Genomic DNA, 16007 nt, shown 5'->3' with positions numbered 1-16007 from the left:
AGGAGAAACAAAGAATGAAAATAAAGGAAGGGGTTTTGCATGGTACAACAATAATAGTCTGTTCTGTTTACAGAAGACAAAATAATTCCAGGTTGTGATGTGAACAGTCGTTTTAATTTAGATGCAGGTAATACTTCACCTGACCGTAGAACCAAGAGAACGAGATATATTGGTTCTCGTTGCCGACGAAAACATTGCCTTCTTCATTAAGGATGTATTCTTTTAACAGAGCTTTTGTCCCCCGGGAAGTGGACTAGGTCATCTGGGACAGACGTTTAAACCTGATATAAACACTGAAGTAATCAGACGTACAGTGATTTGCACCATTTTGTGGTGATGCTGAAATACACGCATCACTAACAAAATCAAATCATTTTTCACATTAACAATATTAAATGTTCATCCGCACTTTCATTTTTCACTCACGTTATCCTACCTGCTGACCAAGGATTAAAAGAACGTAGATGGATTTTGGGTAGACCCACAGGTAGTCAGTGTTGAAGCCGGGTGATGTACAAGTTGTCTTGATCCTCATCTCCCACTCGGCCACCACGGCAGTTCCAGGTATGTACAACCAACACTGACATCTGTCCCTGGACGTCTGTCCTTGTCCGGTCCTTGTCCAGGCGAGCGCCCCAAGTCTTATTCTTGAGGTAACTCTCCCCTGTTCCGGTCTCGTCAAGCTTGAACTCAACTCGCAAGTTCTTGGCCGGGTTTTGGATGTCTGTACCATTACAACAGAAAAAACTTTGATTATTTTTCCTTTCCTTTTGGCCGTACTTTGTAATCAAAGAATTTAATGATTCTTTAAGCCATCCTTGTTAAGGAAGGAACCTAAATTCGATTCATAACGGGCATCATCTGAACCTTATTGTGGCAAATACTTTTAGTTTAAATACTTTTAATGAGCTTGTATGCCATTAGATTCACATTAAGTGCAAGAATGTAGGGAACAACGAGCGAGAGGTAAAGAGAGAGAAAAAGAGAAAGAAAAAAAAAAAAAAAAATAAAGATAGATATGAAGAAAAAGACAACTGATTAAGGACAGAAAGCAAAGACTTCGTTGTCTAGGAAAGATACCTGCTAAGAAGACAAAACTGAGACGGTCCTTTGACGCATCGTACGGACGATTAAAGGTGATGGTCATCCTTATCTCCATTCCTCGACGAAAGACAGCCTCTGGTTGACTGCTCTGTACGCATTCGAAGGCAGACGTCTGATGCTCCAAAGCGTTAGTTTTCTCATGAAGGTCTACATTCTTGACGACTAAAGCCCCGGATGACTCCGCCGCCTCCGGGGTAATTCGCATCGATTCTGTCCAAAATAACGGAAAATGAATTATTCTGGTAAATATTCTGTAAAACTGGTCCAGTTACTACTACTGCTACTCACAATGATAACAACGCAGTCAATCTATAAAAAGCTTCATCTATTCTGTAAATTATAGTAAAGAGATTTATCATAATGAACAATTTTCAAAATTAAATGTCCTTTCCATTCAAACGAATGGCACACCAACCTTCAACTGCCTCAATTTTTTTCCAGATCGCCTCATTGGCTTCCGCAGCAACGGGATGGTCGAGTCGCCAGAAGTCCAGGTCCCGGATGTACGGCCTTGTCCCGGATCTCGTCGGGCTATAGAAAGCTACGGTTGTCGCCCCAGTCCCACTGGGTGGCTCAGGTGTCGCTCTTCCGGTCAGGTCTGTGTTGGTGGCTCGTACAAAAAGCCTTGAAGACCCTTCAGAACTCATTTTGACTCTGTTAATACGAAAACACTGACTTAGCTTTGTACGGTCTTTAAAGACTTCTGATGTTTCAACATATTGCTTAGCTTTTGTGGTGGGGTTACATCTTTCTTTGTAGGAAAATCTTGCAACACTTAACCTTGTAGCCTCTGGTCAAGTTACCGTCAAGCCCTTTGTCCCACTAAAACAATTAAAAATTATCCCATATCTAATGTAGGACTCATCCTGAATACCTTTACAACAGTGAAAGTAGTGGTCACTCACAACTATGGATGTCGGCCAAGGTCTACGAAGGAGTCTTTCTTCCAAATTTGCTGACTAAGAAAAACTGTCGCCCAGAGACAAATGGTGATGACGGCAATTTGACCTACCAGGGTCTGAAGGACCTACTTATAAGGATTGCTGCTCCCGGTAATAGAATTGCACGAGGTGCATTCTGGCCGTGCAAGTGTTGATAAGAAATTAGCACATGCAGGAAATACGCCATAGTTCTACGACGTCAACCGCTGTTATCGAACTCCTGCAGCGTCCGTCAGATACACCATAATCCACTGCAACGATGCTGCAGACTCCAGCGCCACGGCGCGCCCATGCTTTGGTGTTCAGAGGCACCATGTCCTACACCGTGCGCAGAAGATGCAAATGACCTCTTGATAAGAAGATCCTGTTCCTGTTTCTTTTCCTACTTATGTCACTTCAGGTCTGCGTGGCTTCAGGAGCTTTGCATAGCAAGTAATGTCACACTTTACCTTGAACCTTCACTACTTTCAGAAGTGTACAGAGTCTAACCCAAGCCATGCACAAAATAAAGCTCAAAGATGACAGCAAGGTAATAGAAGATGGAACTGTCAATTTATTACAAACTGCGTTGCTAGTTGTAAATGTGTAATAAGCAAAGCATGCACAAACTGTTCTACTGTTTGATATATACCTATTTTTATGCCATATTGTTCTGTAGTTTTGTCATTGCGCCAGGCTAGTATGACAAGAGACTCGCCGTGTCCGGGTGAGTTGGCGACAAAAGAAAACCCATGGACAATAATCTTCTTCTCTGTAACCACAGTGAACAACACAGAAACGAAGTTCCCATCCCTTCCCCAGTTAGCCATAACTCTTTAGGCTCGGTCATGGTTGAACTTGTGATTGTTGAGATTATGGCATTTAACTAGCTATGACAGCGTGTTTTTATCGCAATTTTTACTTTATTTATGTAGATGATGTCCCCTTAGAGATTATTCAATGGATTAAAATTACTTAAATGCCTGTTTTCAAAATACGAAAAAAATCAGCGTTCTATAATTTCTCTTTTTTATTATTTCGGGTGCATTTTTTTCGTTTTATTTGTGTGTCTGAAAACGTTTGCAGTAATTTAGTAAAACGAATAAACTGCCACAAAGAACAGTCAGGGTCCATTGTCTGAATCCGTGGGATGAAGAATTAACTTTTTAAGCATTGATGACAGAAAATGACAGTAAACACCCTGATACAATCTACCCACAATAACAACAGATTTATACCTTGTAGACATTGCTTTATTAATTGTGTTATTGTGAGATAAAGCTGTCATGAGCACTGTATTAGACGCAATAATTAGTGACAGGCATATAGAGAGATTGGTGAATAACTTTAATAAACACTTCAAAATATACAAAACAATTTGCAAAAGAATTGACTTTGTCAGATAATGTGACCTGGTCCTTGTTACTAGGACATCATTATAAGTGAGAGTAAAGTTGTTCAGTATAACATATATCCATGTCCTTAGTCCAGCTTAAAATGTATAATTATAAGGAGTTCACCCTTTTAGTCCCGTGTACATAAAATCTAATACAATTTTATAAAAAATGTAGAAAAAATACGTTGATAATAATAATGATGATAATAATAGTTATAATTGATTCAATACTATTAGATTCGGAACTTAAGTAATAACTTCTCAAAAGTAGAATAAGCAACAAGCGTTTATCGACAGCAAACTGTTTAAATTGTAGCGTGAGTAAATATAAAGATTCAACATATTGTCTATAGTTATGTGGCACCAGTGAGATATTAGAACAAACCTGGGCTTCATATTTTTCATTGGTCATGTATTTTATAAAAAGGACACTCTTTCTATGACCATCAATGTCATTTCCACTGAGAGGTGGAAGTCAACATCAAGTTAAGTAGCTGTAAGGAGGCATTTATTCTATAGTAGTAGCTTTTTTTCTTGAAATTATTTCTGTATTTGCAGCAAGCTGGACCGCTGCATACAACCGAATGTTAACTGTCGTCTGCTTCTCGTCTCAAGGAATAATCTCAGGGACATAGTCGCCATTGAGATCCCTCAGCTCTTTGGACTTGAAGTCAAACTTCATCGACTTGGTCTTGTCAGCCACAGTTGTTGTCCCTGTCAGCTTGAAGCTAATTGAGAATATCTTGCCGGGTTTAACATCTCTGTAAACATAGTCGTTTAGAATTAGAGGTTTCAATAAAATTTCAAAATTATAAAAGATCCAAGATTGTTTACTTTATAAAGTACTTACAGCGAAGAAACAATACAAGAACTGATAAAAATCTGGTTTGTGAAGTTCGACAAATTAGTAGACAGACTGAGACATTTGAGAATATATTCAATATACGCAAATTTTTTTTATCACCATGCATGACTACAACTCCTGTCAGTGTATTGTACTCTTCGTTGTCTACAATGGAATCACCATTATTTAACTCTGACCCTTACTTGACTTTGGCACTCATCATGTTGTTGCGCCAAATGAATCGCTTGTCTTTCTTGTCCGCAAGTTCTAAATTGCCGGCCATGATGAACTTACAGACGGTCAGAGGACGGTCAGGCAAAGGGTTAACAAAGGAGACGTTGACCTCAACTGCTTGACCTGACTTGATCGATGCGGGACCCTGTCATATTTTGTAACATCAACAACTCACATTAAACACCTTGGTTATTCATACATACATAGTAATATGAAACAGGATCCCAGACCCTATTAACCTTAAGTGGAAATGAGCGTGTTTTACATTTTCTAGAGCAAATAAATATTGCTTAATAATAATGCTATTGTTTTAACCATACCTTCACTGTAAGTTCTGGCAGACTGACAGTGTGTGGTCTCTGGGCACTGTAAGGCATGTCATCATTGAGGTCAACTGCGCAGCCGTAGACGAAGAGCGACAACCACTTTTTATTTTCTTTTATGTAGGTTTTGTAAGGGATTTGTAGATCGAAAACCAGACCTGTGAAAGAGGATAAAATGATTAACATAAAGCTTCATCTAGTTATCCACCCCCATCCTAAATTTAAAAAAAAATTCACACACGGATAAGCATTCGCTAACGAGGTGGTTAGTTCCGGTGGACGTTATGGAGTAGGAGAGAGTTCAGAAAACGGAAATAACTCACTTTGTCCTGCTCGCATCACACACTCGTTGAATTTTTGTTTGGCGATGTTGTCGTCCGAAAGACTACGGTCCCAGTATTCCGTGTGACGGGCGGTCAAAGTCACTGACACTCGCCGGTCGTCTTTACTGATGTTTATGACGACGAAACTGGCAACGATATCTTGGCCGACGAAAAATGGTTCTTCTCTCTTCATGAATCCCACTTTCAGCTCCTAAGTCAGAGAAATAATTTTATCGGGAAATCAGACGCTTGAATGTTTGATTTTGTGACTCTGGACAGACTTTGACAATGTCAGAGAAATCTTTAAAGCATAATAAATTACAACCGTCCATTTTATGTCATCCATCAGTGAAACTTTATACAGTTTAGCTACTTGTTATCTATCCAGTTAGAGAAGTATTGTGCCCTCGGCATCCACACTTGCTAAAAGCAGAGAACCTTACAGGCTGTGTCTTGAAAAGTTCTTCTCCGAATCGCATGAAGCGCAAGGCCCTCTCCACACATCGTCTCTCATCTTCGGAACCTGTACGATGACCGACAAACTGTTTGTTACGGCCACGAAAAGATTTTTACAGTCATCAAAGAAGGTTTCTTTTTCTGATTTCATAGAAAATGTATGCATATCTTAAGTGTTAAGTAATCCTTTCATACCATTCCTTCTTTCAACAACACCTTATAAACTACAACCCTAAATGTAAAAAAAAAACATTTTTGTTGTTAGTTATGATTTTTTTTTCCTGATCATTGATAAAGAAATGAAAAATGCCATCAAAAGTAAATTCGGCCTGATGACCTCTCACCACAAATTACTCTTTTCTAAAAATATTTTTCCCTTAGAAGATATAGGATCCAGACAAATGTTTGACACAATAGGGGTTGTAATCCAGTTTTGCTAACCTTCTTTCGGCTTGTATTCATCAGTGATGTCCAGTCTGACGAAACTGTCATCACTTTCATGGCCAGACAAGTTCCTCAGGGCAGTCCCTGTCGGCTTCTTCGTGCTTATCTTCACTCCAATGCTAAAGAGGATGAGAGGAAAAGCCCGGATGAAAATGTACTGGCGACGGAGAATAATGTTAGCTACGAAAGTTATGAAGACTGTGACTGTGCGCCATCTGTGTCCATGAAATTACTATTATGGGTTTTGGGCGCCATGGCGATTGAAAATTTAGACTCCAATAGGCGTTTGCTTTTACTTTGCTATTAAGTTCTGACCTTTTGGAGTTGACAGATGAAGGTATGAACTTCTGTCCACCGTCCTTGACAAGCCAGTTCACTTCCTCAGCGTTGACTTCGGCGAAGACGAAGGCGGTGTCATAGCCGATGTCGATGTCGCCTCTGCGGACAGCTGCAACTGGGCAAGGGCCACACTGGACCGAGCCTGCCATAAATAATAAATACGTTTTAAACACCTCCATCTTTCTTCGTACTTCTCTCGCGGTATTTTCTTTACCCTCTCCTCTTTTTTATCCTAGTGCTCTTTTGTTCTATTTCAAAAGCCACGATTCACCCAAACTAATTTTAATTATTTGTCAGAAACGTAATTTAAACTAACTGCAGTTTTGAAACGCTGAACAGTTTTCTAGAATGATACGGCTTTGGTAGTACTGAAATTTTTCTGAAAGAGATAGACAGACCGAGACTTCGTTCTTGAGGTGTGGAATCCAGTGCATGCCACCCATCGTAACCAGGGGGTAGATCAGGTCGCAGTATCCACACATCATTCCAGCAGTGAAAATTCCTGAAAAGTTACAAACCAAGCGTTTAAATATATTTTATTTTATTTTTTATTCTATTACAAAATATAAAAGTATGTCTGTCTGCTATAATCATTATTTTTAAAGTTCATTTTCTGTGTCTTATGTTCCGCTCTTTGTCTTGCAATGCCTGTTCGTGAAATTGTGAAATTTATAATCCCTAAGTTTCGTCATTATTATAATTCATCATCATTGCTAGCCAAAGATAAACTCCCGATATATATATATGTCTGTGCGTGTTTTAAGGTAGTGTCTTTTTTGTTTGTTTCCTGTGTCTTTTTTTCTCTCTGCATCTCTTTGTCTTGCTATGCGTTCATGTGAATTCATCAAAAAAATGTTAGGTCACTGTAAAATTTCATTATCATAGAACTTCATCATGGCTACATTCACCATCACAATTTTCTTTCAAGGAAATAAAGATATATTTTTTAGGATTTACCAGTTATCATCCTCGCTAAAATCACGAAGCCTGTTGCCTTCTTCGTCGTAGTAACGGTCAATGGTGCAGGTGTTGTCTGTGTCATGGGCGGAGTTGAAGTTGGTCAGCGACCTGCAGGCGATCCCCAGAGCTCTGCAGACTGCAAACACTTACACCTGATTCCTTGAATGCTTTCTACAGTGTGACAAAGGAGTGCATGGCTCCTACTTTTTAAAAAATAGTATTTTCAAAAATTTACTTTGGAACAATAAATAAAAAAAAAAAAAAAAAAAAAAATAAAGCGATATTAAGCATTTAGGAGGTTGAAAGGCAACCTACGCATTACGAAATATTTTAAGAACAAAATGAATCGTAAGAAGAGGAAGAAAATAAGAATCTTCACAAGCAATCGTGAAATAAGCGAAATGGATATTTTTCTGTAGATAAAGAATAACAATGCTATAATTATAGAAATAGGAAAAGGAACAGACAAAGAAAGGAGCGAAGAAAGAAGGCAGGTAGGAAACATGCTTGCTTATGTCATCCACTGGAAATAAATCGTTTTGGATAAAAATAATGCACACAAAGATAAAGTAATTGATTCTCGTGGCTAGCATTTGGTAAGAGCGATGCACAGCTCTCCTCCATTGCTGACGAACTCCGTCCTCGAAGCGATCTGGTACCCATTCAATAACTGGATGAACGCGGACAGGTAAAAACTAATCCATACGAGTTATGGATGTAGGAACTCTAACCACTCTACACTCTCCCCTCCCCACATATATTCAGACCGCAACATGCCATCCGTCGCAAATGTCATTTATCTAGACTGTAATAATCCTTCGTCCATTAATATGAACTAGCCTTGTAGACAATATGCTAAAATAAAACTAACACAGCAATTAATTTCACAAAGTTATAATCCAAGTGGTTGGCTTAAGTATAGGATAGTGTTTAAAGCTAAACAGCATACCTGTGGTCAACACCTGTGCAAATACCCAGCATTGACCAAAGCGGACCGGTTGCTTGGTGGTGTAGTACTGTCTCAGAATGGACACGCTGTCACGCCATGTTGTTGGGGAGACCCCTCCACTGTAGTCTCTAGTCCAGTTGCCAACAAGAACTCCATCATCGTCGTTGCTGTTAATCTGTCATCATCATCATCAGCAGCAGCAGCAGCAGCAGCAGCAACAACAACAACAACAACATTAACAACAACATTAACAACATTAACAACAACAACAACAGCAGCAACTAAATCTTGTCAACCAGATAAAAACAGACTCCTATCAATATTTATTCTTTTATTCTTTATATATTTTAATTTATTGTTTAGTTAACGTTTTATTTTATGTAGCGCTCTGTATACTGAGCCATGATTTGTATAAGTATTTTAGGTTAGCCACAATCGCATCATAAAAACACCATTCAAAGAAATGTCAATAGACACACCAACAGTGACAGAAAAGGACTAGAAGTAATTACTCAATAACCTACAAATGTTCAATGCGTGTTTACCAATGGGTACACCGGGTACGTGCCTAGTAGCGCACCTCCCTGGGGGAGTCGGGGCCGCAGAATTTCGTGGTTTTTTTTAAAGCCAGCATGCCACGGGTTGACGGGTTGCTAACAGGTTACAATAGTTGCATAAGGGAGAACAGATGGGTGCGGGGGCGCTTGACAAAAAAATATAGACAGCTCACAGTAACCCTGTTGAGGAGGGGCGGCGGTAGATACCAAGTTGAGAGAGAGACTTAATTTGAAAATACCTAAAATGACACCCATGTGGCAAACGAGTGTAAATAAAACAACAGCAAAAATAATATCATAAAATAAAAGTAATATAAATAAATAAACAAATAAATAAATAAATAAATACATAAATAAATAAAGGCACTTGCAATTCTTGACAACCCCCTACACAAGTCCACAGGGTCTGCCATAATAGGTGTCATCTCGAAACCGAAAGCTTTTCTTAGGAGTAAGAAACAGATCTGCAGAATGTCCACTTGAAACTAAAACACAATTCAAACATGACAGCTTAGATGTATTCAACATGAATTTTACTTTTGGTGTTGTACATAATCAGCTCTCTCCTAGAACATCCAATAGTATAAACACAATGACATACATTCTCTGTAGGCCTCTACTGTGTCCAAAATTAATGTAGAAAAGCATTTACTACACATATCAAAAATGTATTTTTAATGGAAGCTCAGATAGAAAAATAAATAAATAAAGAAGGAAGGAAAAAAAAAAGAAAAAGAAAGATTTGATGAATAGGAAGAGGAGGAATTTCAATGTTGTCAGGGTTCCTCTCTGTACACATGACAAATGTCAGCTTGTTGTAAGTAAAGTAAGAGTTTTCTGGTCACAGAAACATGTAGCATCTCACCTGACCATAGAACCAGGAGTATGAGGAGATTTGATGTTCGTTTCCGACGAACACGTTGCCTTCTTCGTTGACTATATATTCATTCAACAGGCTCTTATCCTCCAAGAAGTGAACCCGGTCATCTTGAATACATCGAGTAAATAACTTACAGACACAGGAAAAGTCAATCACTTTGTACATGTGCTTAATATATGTGTACGTACAGACATATGGACCGACGCACATTGTGATCCGTAGTACATTGCAGACCCCGCGAATAGTATCTTATGTTTCTTTACCCCAGGGAGATTTTGCTCCACTTTATTTATACCTACGCTTCCAGGGGTAAAACATCTACGGGGTATGAGAACTACGGAAAAAGACGGTTCTTTTTGACTTTCCCATGTTGACCTGGGTAACGACTTTTTATATCACTTCTGCCCCGGAGTCATCGCAGAGTCCAGCCATGTTCCACACGTGTTAAACATCTTATTTGCGGCATAAAAAAAATGTAAAGACATGTTACACAGCTTCCCTCCCTTATATCCTTTACTTTGTAAGTCAGGAAAGCATACCTGCTGACCAAGGGTTAAAAATGACGTAGATAGGCTTAGGGTAGATCCACACGTAGTCAGCGTGGACGAGGGTGGTCTTGATCCTCATCTCCCACTCGGCCACCACGGCAGTACCCGGGATGTACACCAACACTGAGATCTGTTCCCTGAGGTCAGCCCTTGTTTTGTCGTTGTGTAGGCATGCACCCCAAGTCTTGTTCGACTTGTAACGATCCAGTTTCCCAATGTCACCAAGATCAAACTCCACTCGCATGTTCTTGGCTGGGTTTTGGATGTCTACAATATTACATACCCACAAACAATCGTTGTTATGCTTCCAGAAAAAAAACTTGCAAACGAAGCAATTTTTTGTCAAATATAAACATCAGTCTAACATTCAAAGATTAAAAAAATACAAATAAACCTGATTCGCATTCAAAATAAGATGAATGTGGAAAACAGCGGGCCAAGTATAGCAAGACTAAAAGCAGTGATTGAGCATGAGAAAGGGAAAGTAAGTTAGAGGACTTTTAAATCTTTTGAAATACTGGCCAACACGGTTAGTACCACACAACAGAATTGTTATAGTTAGATGGAAGGAGAAAGGGAGAAGAAAAAACACACAATCGACGATCTAAAGGATGATACCCGCGAAGAAGATAAAGCTGAGAATGTCCTTTGAAGCATCGTAAGGACGATTAAAGGTGATGGTCATCCTGAAACTCCATTCCTCGGCGGAAGACGGCTTCCGGTTGTTCACTCTGGACACTCTCGTAATCATACGTGTGATGCTCGATTGCATTCTTTTTCTCTTGAAGGTCTGCATTCCTCACGACCAAAGCGCCAGACGACTCAGCTTTCTCCGAGGTGATTTGTTTCCGTTCTGGTAAAACATTCGCACAGTCAGATCAACATTTAATCCTCCACTCCTTACCTGATAACACCTGAGATTGAATTCTAGCAGGTTGTGAATACTTTTTTTAATGACTAACGTTAGTTAACGTTCTAAATTTTGGTAAACAAACCCTTCCGTTCTCGATACTTGCATATAAACATCAGCATGCAGAAGAAAGATGTCGAATAGTGACGCTACCTTTGTACACAAGTATACCTAGTGAAAATATGCTGAAGAATTAGATAAGTAAGCATATCCATGTATCGTTATGAGGTCTCTGTTCTTGACATCTTTCTTTGCATTGTGATATTTCTAGACGTGAACCGAAAAGAAAAAATTAGCTAGCTTTGAAGAAATATAATTTTGCAGTGAGATTTGCCAAGTCAAATTTAAAAATCTTCACTTGACTAGTTCTTTGACACTAGTTAATGAAGGCGTCTACAATTCTGTTTCGGAAAAAGGAGAGAAAAGTCAAGGCACCCTTAACCCTGGATGGGTGGAAGGAAAGGAATACAACATCGGTGAAAAAGAAAAGATTTACTGTTGGGAAAATTAGAGGCGCTTATGTCTCTGGACACAAAAGATTCCAGTGAATGTATTTAGTGGGGAGATAATATTAAAAGGTGATGTCAGTGCTTAAGGATTGCATGGTCTGCTCGAGTCAGTGCTAATATGTTCGTTAATGTTTGCAGGATGTGGCATTAAAATATGGCAGAGTGATGTGGATACAAAATGTTAAGAAGATGTGCACAAACTTTCATCCGCCTCGATTTGCTTCCATAAATCCCTTTTGATTTTTGCCGCCTTGGATTTGCAGAACTCCAGGTCCTTGCGATAGGACCGTGCCCCTGATCTCGGTGGACCATAGAAAAATACACTTCTGGAGGTAGTGCCACCCGGTCGCTCTCCTATCCTTCCCCGGGGGTGGGACATGGTGGTGGTCGGTGTGTGAGGTTACAGTAGACTTTGCTGGTTCACGTCTGGCTCTGTGACACTGAGGTCAAATAATTAACCCAGACTTTGAAACAAATGATTGGTTGAAATTTAGTCTGAAGAAAAAAAAAGTGTTTGACAACACTCATATGCAAAGTAGATTTACAAAAAGTGTATTGAACTGGTTATTAAAGTGAGTTTAAGTTTAAAAAGATTAACTCTCACTAAAAATATCCATGAAGCAAAGCTGCTAAAACGTTGGTTATGTTGGTTAAATTCAACACACGTAAGCTATCTTCGGTTGTTCATCTGCCAGCTGTATGAAAGTTTCACAAAATTGCTTCAGGTGAGGTTCATCCGGTGTGAAGTTGTAGATAAACTGGGGATAATTAACAGTACCTGACAATATACACTCCTTCTACCTATCTTTACACTGACAGGTATTATTCTGAGTAGTGCACAACGGACCTTTGTGCTGAGTTCACTCAGGGTTTTAAAGAATTTATTTTATCATCGAGAATTAAAAAAAAAAGCTTTAAAATATCTTGCAAGAGTCTGTAATCGCCTTCCTGTTTTCCTGGCTAATTTTGCCAAATACCATTTTTTTCCGACCTTTAGTTCCCTGAAGTAAAGAAAATGTAAGTAGCGAGAGAATGTTGTGGTAAAACCCTCAACAGTTATTACAGGATAAAATATTTAGATCAACTGTATGTTATTTACTTGGGCCCGCACGGGAAATGTCACGGCTAGGCATAACAACAACGATATATATCTTTAGGCTTGTTGTCATGAGCAACTCATGCATGACGGCTGCATATCATCACGAAAATATATTGCATTAATATAATATTAATATTAATAATGCATTTTATTTAGTTCTAAATGATGATGATGATGATGATGATTACTACTAGCAGTATTAAATAAACCATGTAAGACAGCATACCGTAGTTCAATTTGATATATATGTGATGCAGGACAAGTTGCAAGACAGCAACAAAACACTTGTTTTCACACACTTTAATCTAAGCAAACATATGTCATTGTATGAAAGAAAGTGTAAAGGATCAAAGTTGTATATGTACAAATCCACATACCTGCAGAAGAGTGAGAAAGCTCAATGATGAATTTGAGGAAACTTCGACAACACGATGAACGATATAAACACGCTGGCTTATCGTCTTCACACGGCTTCAGCAGCTACCACAAGCAACAGTCAACGAAGGACTGAAGATGTCAAACGAAAGTCAAGAGTTTTTCTCCGAATATATTTTCTCCGAATATAACGAATATGTGAAGCAGAACACAATCTGCAAGGATCCCGCTAGACGTAATTAACTTCCTTAAATAGTGAATCCGGGGTTTTTCTCGATTTCTTTCTGCGTTCGGTTTGTTGTTTATTCAAGTTGCTGTCGTCATATTTTACGACCTCCCTCCTTTGGAGATGCCCACACTCGCTCAGTCATTTGTTGTTCCGCGCACGTGCTTACACAAGACTGATTCTCTATCTCTTTCATCCAATCGGCCATCTTCAGCAAAAGAAAGAATCGCAACACATCCGGATGCAGGGCCGTGCTTAGGGGCAGGCGGACGAGGCATCTGCCTAGGGCCCCGCGCTTTTGATTGATATGTGACTTTCGATCCCAACTAAAACCGTGTGATCGTGGCGTGAGGGCCCCGCACATACCCTTTGCCTCGGGCCCCGCGGGGGCTAAGAACTGGCCTGTCCGGATGAATAGAATATTTTGATCCTACACATGTGAGGTTATGCAGACACGCCTAGAGTCAGCCCCTCCCCTCCAGCTACCCCTACAATATGTGTTCGCTGCACTTTCTTTACATGGAGTTATTAAGCTAAAGCACAGCGCTGATTCTCACTAAATGCACAATTCTTTTTATTTCCAAGAAGCGGCCTGCGTATGCTCTAAGGCTGTTTCTCGAAGTATTTTAGACCGCGGACCACTTTACTAGAGTAAACAATACGGCGGACCATCAAGGCCTACAATTACCCGGTACCGTTAATTTTAAATTTAAACTGCTGCATTTGCTTCATTTTATTTCAAAACTAAATGTACGTTTGTCACAGTAGCATAATAATAGGTTAACATAAAGTTACATACTTCACAAAATACATATAAAAATTAAAAATAAGGAAGTGCACTGCGTTACCAAGGGTAACGGATGACGCGGTTGGTATGCGAGGGTTTCATGCGAACGAGCAGTTGGACATCAGTAAAATTAAAACTCGTGTGAAATCAGTACTGGACTAATTAGCGTATCTGGCGATTTAAACATAACTTTGCAGATAATGATGATTGTCAACCGTGGACCACCTGACATAGGTGCGGCCCACAAGTGGTCCGCGGCCCACAGTTTGAGAACCGTTGCTCTAAGGGACAGACCCGCGAAAACTTCCAATGCTGCTGCAAAACTTGCTTTTAGCGGCCAGAAAGTTACAGAGCAACAGCTACAACAGGCCTGTAACCTTTCCTAATCATGATACTTTCATCTTACAAACTGGACCTCTAAATAAACTCGTATTATCTTTAATTATTTTGTACATATATTTCATCTGCTTATCAACTTTTCCTTATACAGTGGAACCTCGGTTAGCGAACGCCTCGGATAGCGAATATTTCGGTTAACGAACAAAAATTTCGTTAAAAGTTTGTCTCGGATAGCGAACAAAATTTCGGATAACGAACAGCCACGTGAACCACACGTGACCGACCAGCATGTCATCATTCGCGCTCGAGACACAGTTACGATCAGTCGTTCCTTATCTATGCGCATCCTTCTTATTTAGTGATTGCAGTGCTTTATTTTAATAAGATAATCCCAGGCCTGACGAGAGGGGGGGGAGGGGGGTCTGGTGTACCCGGGCCCGCGGCTGTCAAGGGGGCCCGGCCTTGGTCAGTGGATTTTTTTTTTCTTATTCTCCTTTTCTTTTTCTTTTAAAGAAAGGTCTAAGGACAGAACACTCAAGCATTACACATGCAGAAGTTGAGTTTCAAGTCTGTAGAATACAATTTCGGGGTGCTGGGGCCTGTCGTGAGAAGTGTAGTCAGTGGTTATCATATTCTCGCTGGACAAGCCAAGAGGCGACAGCCGCTGGACACCAAAGATTTTATCGCGTGTGAACCGCCCTGAAGAACGTTGGTGCCATGAGATTGCTGGCTACAGGTGCCACTAAGGGGAAGGGTGGGGTGGAGGAGGGGGCGGGCCCTGCAAGCAAATCGGACTTAACAGTGGAGATCAGGCAGGTATGTTACTGATGTGTGCATTCTGTGAACCGAGATGGTGGGGGCCCGCCCCTGGCGCTGCAGCCTGTAAGCGAGAGACATCAAGGCTGCTTTTTTTCGTAGTTACTAAGCAACACTGAGACTTTCCTTAACCGTATCTCCATCACCATGCAAACAACTACATTAGTCTACATAGTAGATCCTTGATACAATGAGACTATTTTATCCTGTAATACTATTGCAGCCAGCAAAATAGAACACATTATTGCAAAACATTTTCAAAACTGCTGTCCCGCAAATATTAGGTTTATAAATTGATCACGGTGGTTCTTTTGCTCTTTGCCGACAAAGCTCCCGGTAAAAAGGAGGTACTATCTACCCGCCATCCGTCCCCCAAAGCCACCTTGGAATCTTTCTGATTGTGCGCTAGTTGTCTTCAAGGAAGCTATCATGTATGGTGCTGTATATTGAGTTTTGCGGTGGCTGCGACATTTGCTTTTCGAATTATCACATATATTTGAATGTGTTTTTAAAGGAGCTTCGTGTAACGTATATTTGTTTCACGATGAAGAATGGAAGAAAAGAAAAGTTTACAGATGTGTTATGAGTTATGACATAAGTGTAGTTTGTCCACGTTTTTCATTAAATTTCTCCATGTCTTGAACCCACAATCAAGGTAGAGGCAAATTA

At 39.9% G+C, this 16007-nt stretch overlaps 2 protein-coding genes across 3 annotated transcripts; both read right to left on the bottom strand.

Moving 5' to 3' along the window:
- Positions 1 to 225: 225 nt before the first annotated feature.
- LOC112553200 lies at positions 226 to 2170 on the bottom strand. Of its 2 annotated transcripts, none has more exons than XM_025220274.1 (5): positions 2010 to 2170; positions 1520 to 1758; positions 1081 to 1314; positions 437 to 724; positions 226 to 262 (listed from the first exon to the last, which is right to left on the bottom strand). In XM_025220274.1, the coding sequence occupies exons 2-4, from the start codon at positions 1749 to 1751 to the stop codon at positions 492 to 494; spliced, it is 699 nt and encodes a 232-aa protein (XP_025076059.1). In that variant the 5' UTR covers positions 1752 to 1758; positions 2010 to 2170; the 3' UTR covers positions 226 to 262; positions 437 to 491. The 2 variants fall into 2 exon arrangements, with proteins under 2 accessions (XP_025076059.1, XP_025076060.1); XM_025220275.1 differs by having other exon boundaries at positions 1979 to 2113.
- A 1095-nt stretch (positions 2171 to 3265) lies between these two features.
- LOC112553193 (annulin-like) lies at positions 3266 to 13683 on the bottom strand. Its single transcript, XM_025220251.1, has 16 exons — positions 13173 to 13683; positions 11898 to 12136; positions 10896 to 11130; positions 10269 to 10544; positions 9715 to 9836; positions 9221 to 9334; positions 8293 to 8467; positions 7341 to 7479; positions 6782 to 6885; positions 6360 to 6525; positions 6042 to 6163; positions 5588 to 5667; positions 5145 to 5355; positions 4819 to 4979; positions 4468 to 4643; positions 3266 to 4181 (listed from the first exon to the last, which is right to left on the bottom strand). Exons 3-16 carry the CDS (start codon positions 11071 to 11073, stop codon positions 4031 to 4033), a joined length of 2175 nt encoding a protein of 724 aa, XP_025076036.1. The 5' UTR covers positions 11074 to 11130; positions 11898 to 12136; positions 13173 to 13683; the 3' UTR covers positions 3266 to 4030.
- Positions 13684 to 16007: the final 2324 nt, after the last annotated feature.

Source organism: Pomacea canaliculata, linkage group LG12 (genome assembly GCF_003073045.1).
Source record: "Pomacea canaliculata isolate SZHN2017 linkage group LG12, ASM307304v1, whole genome shotgun sequence".
NCBI lineage: Eukaryota > Metazoa > Mollusca > Gastropoda > Architaenioglossa > Ampullariidae > Pomacea > Pomacea canaliculata.
The sequence above is the reverse complement of the archived record's forward strand: the minus strand, read 5'-3'. Positions and strand labels throughout refer to the sequence as shown.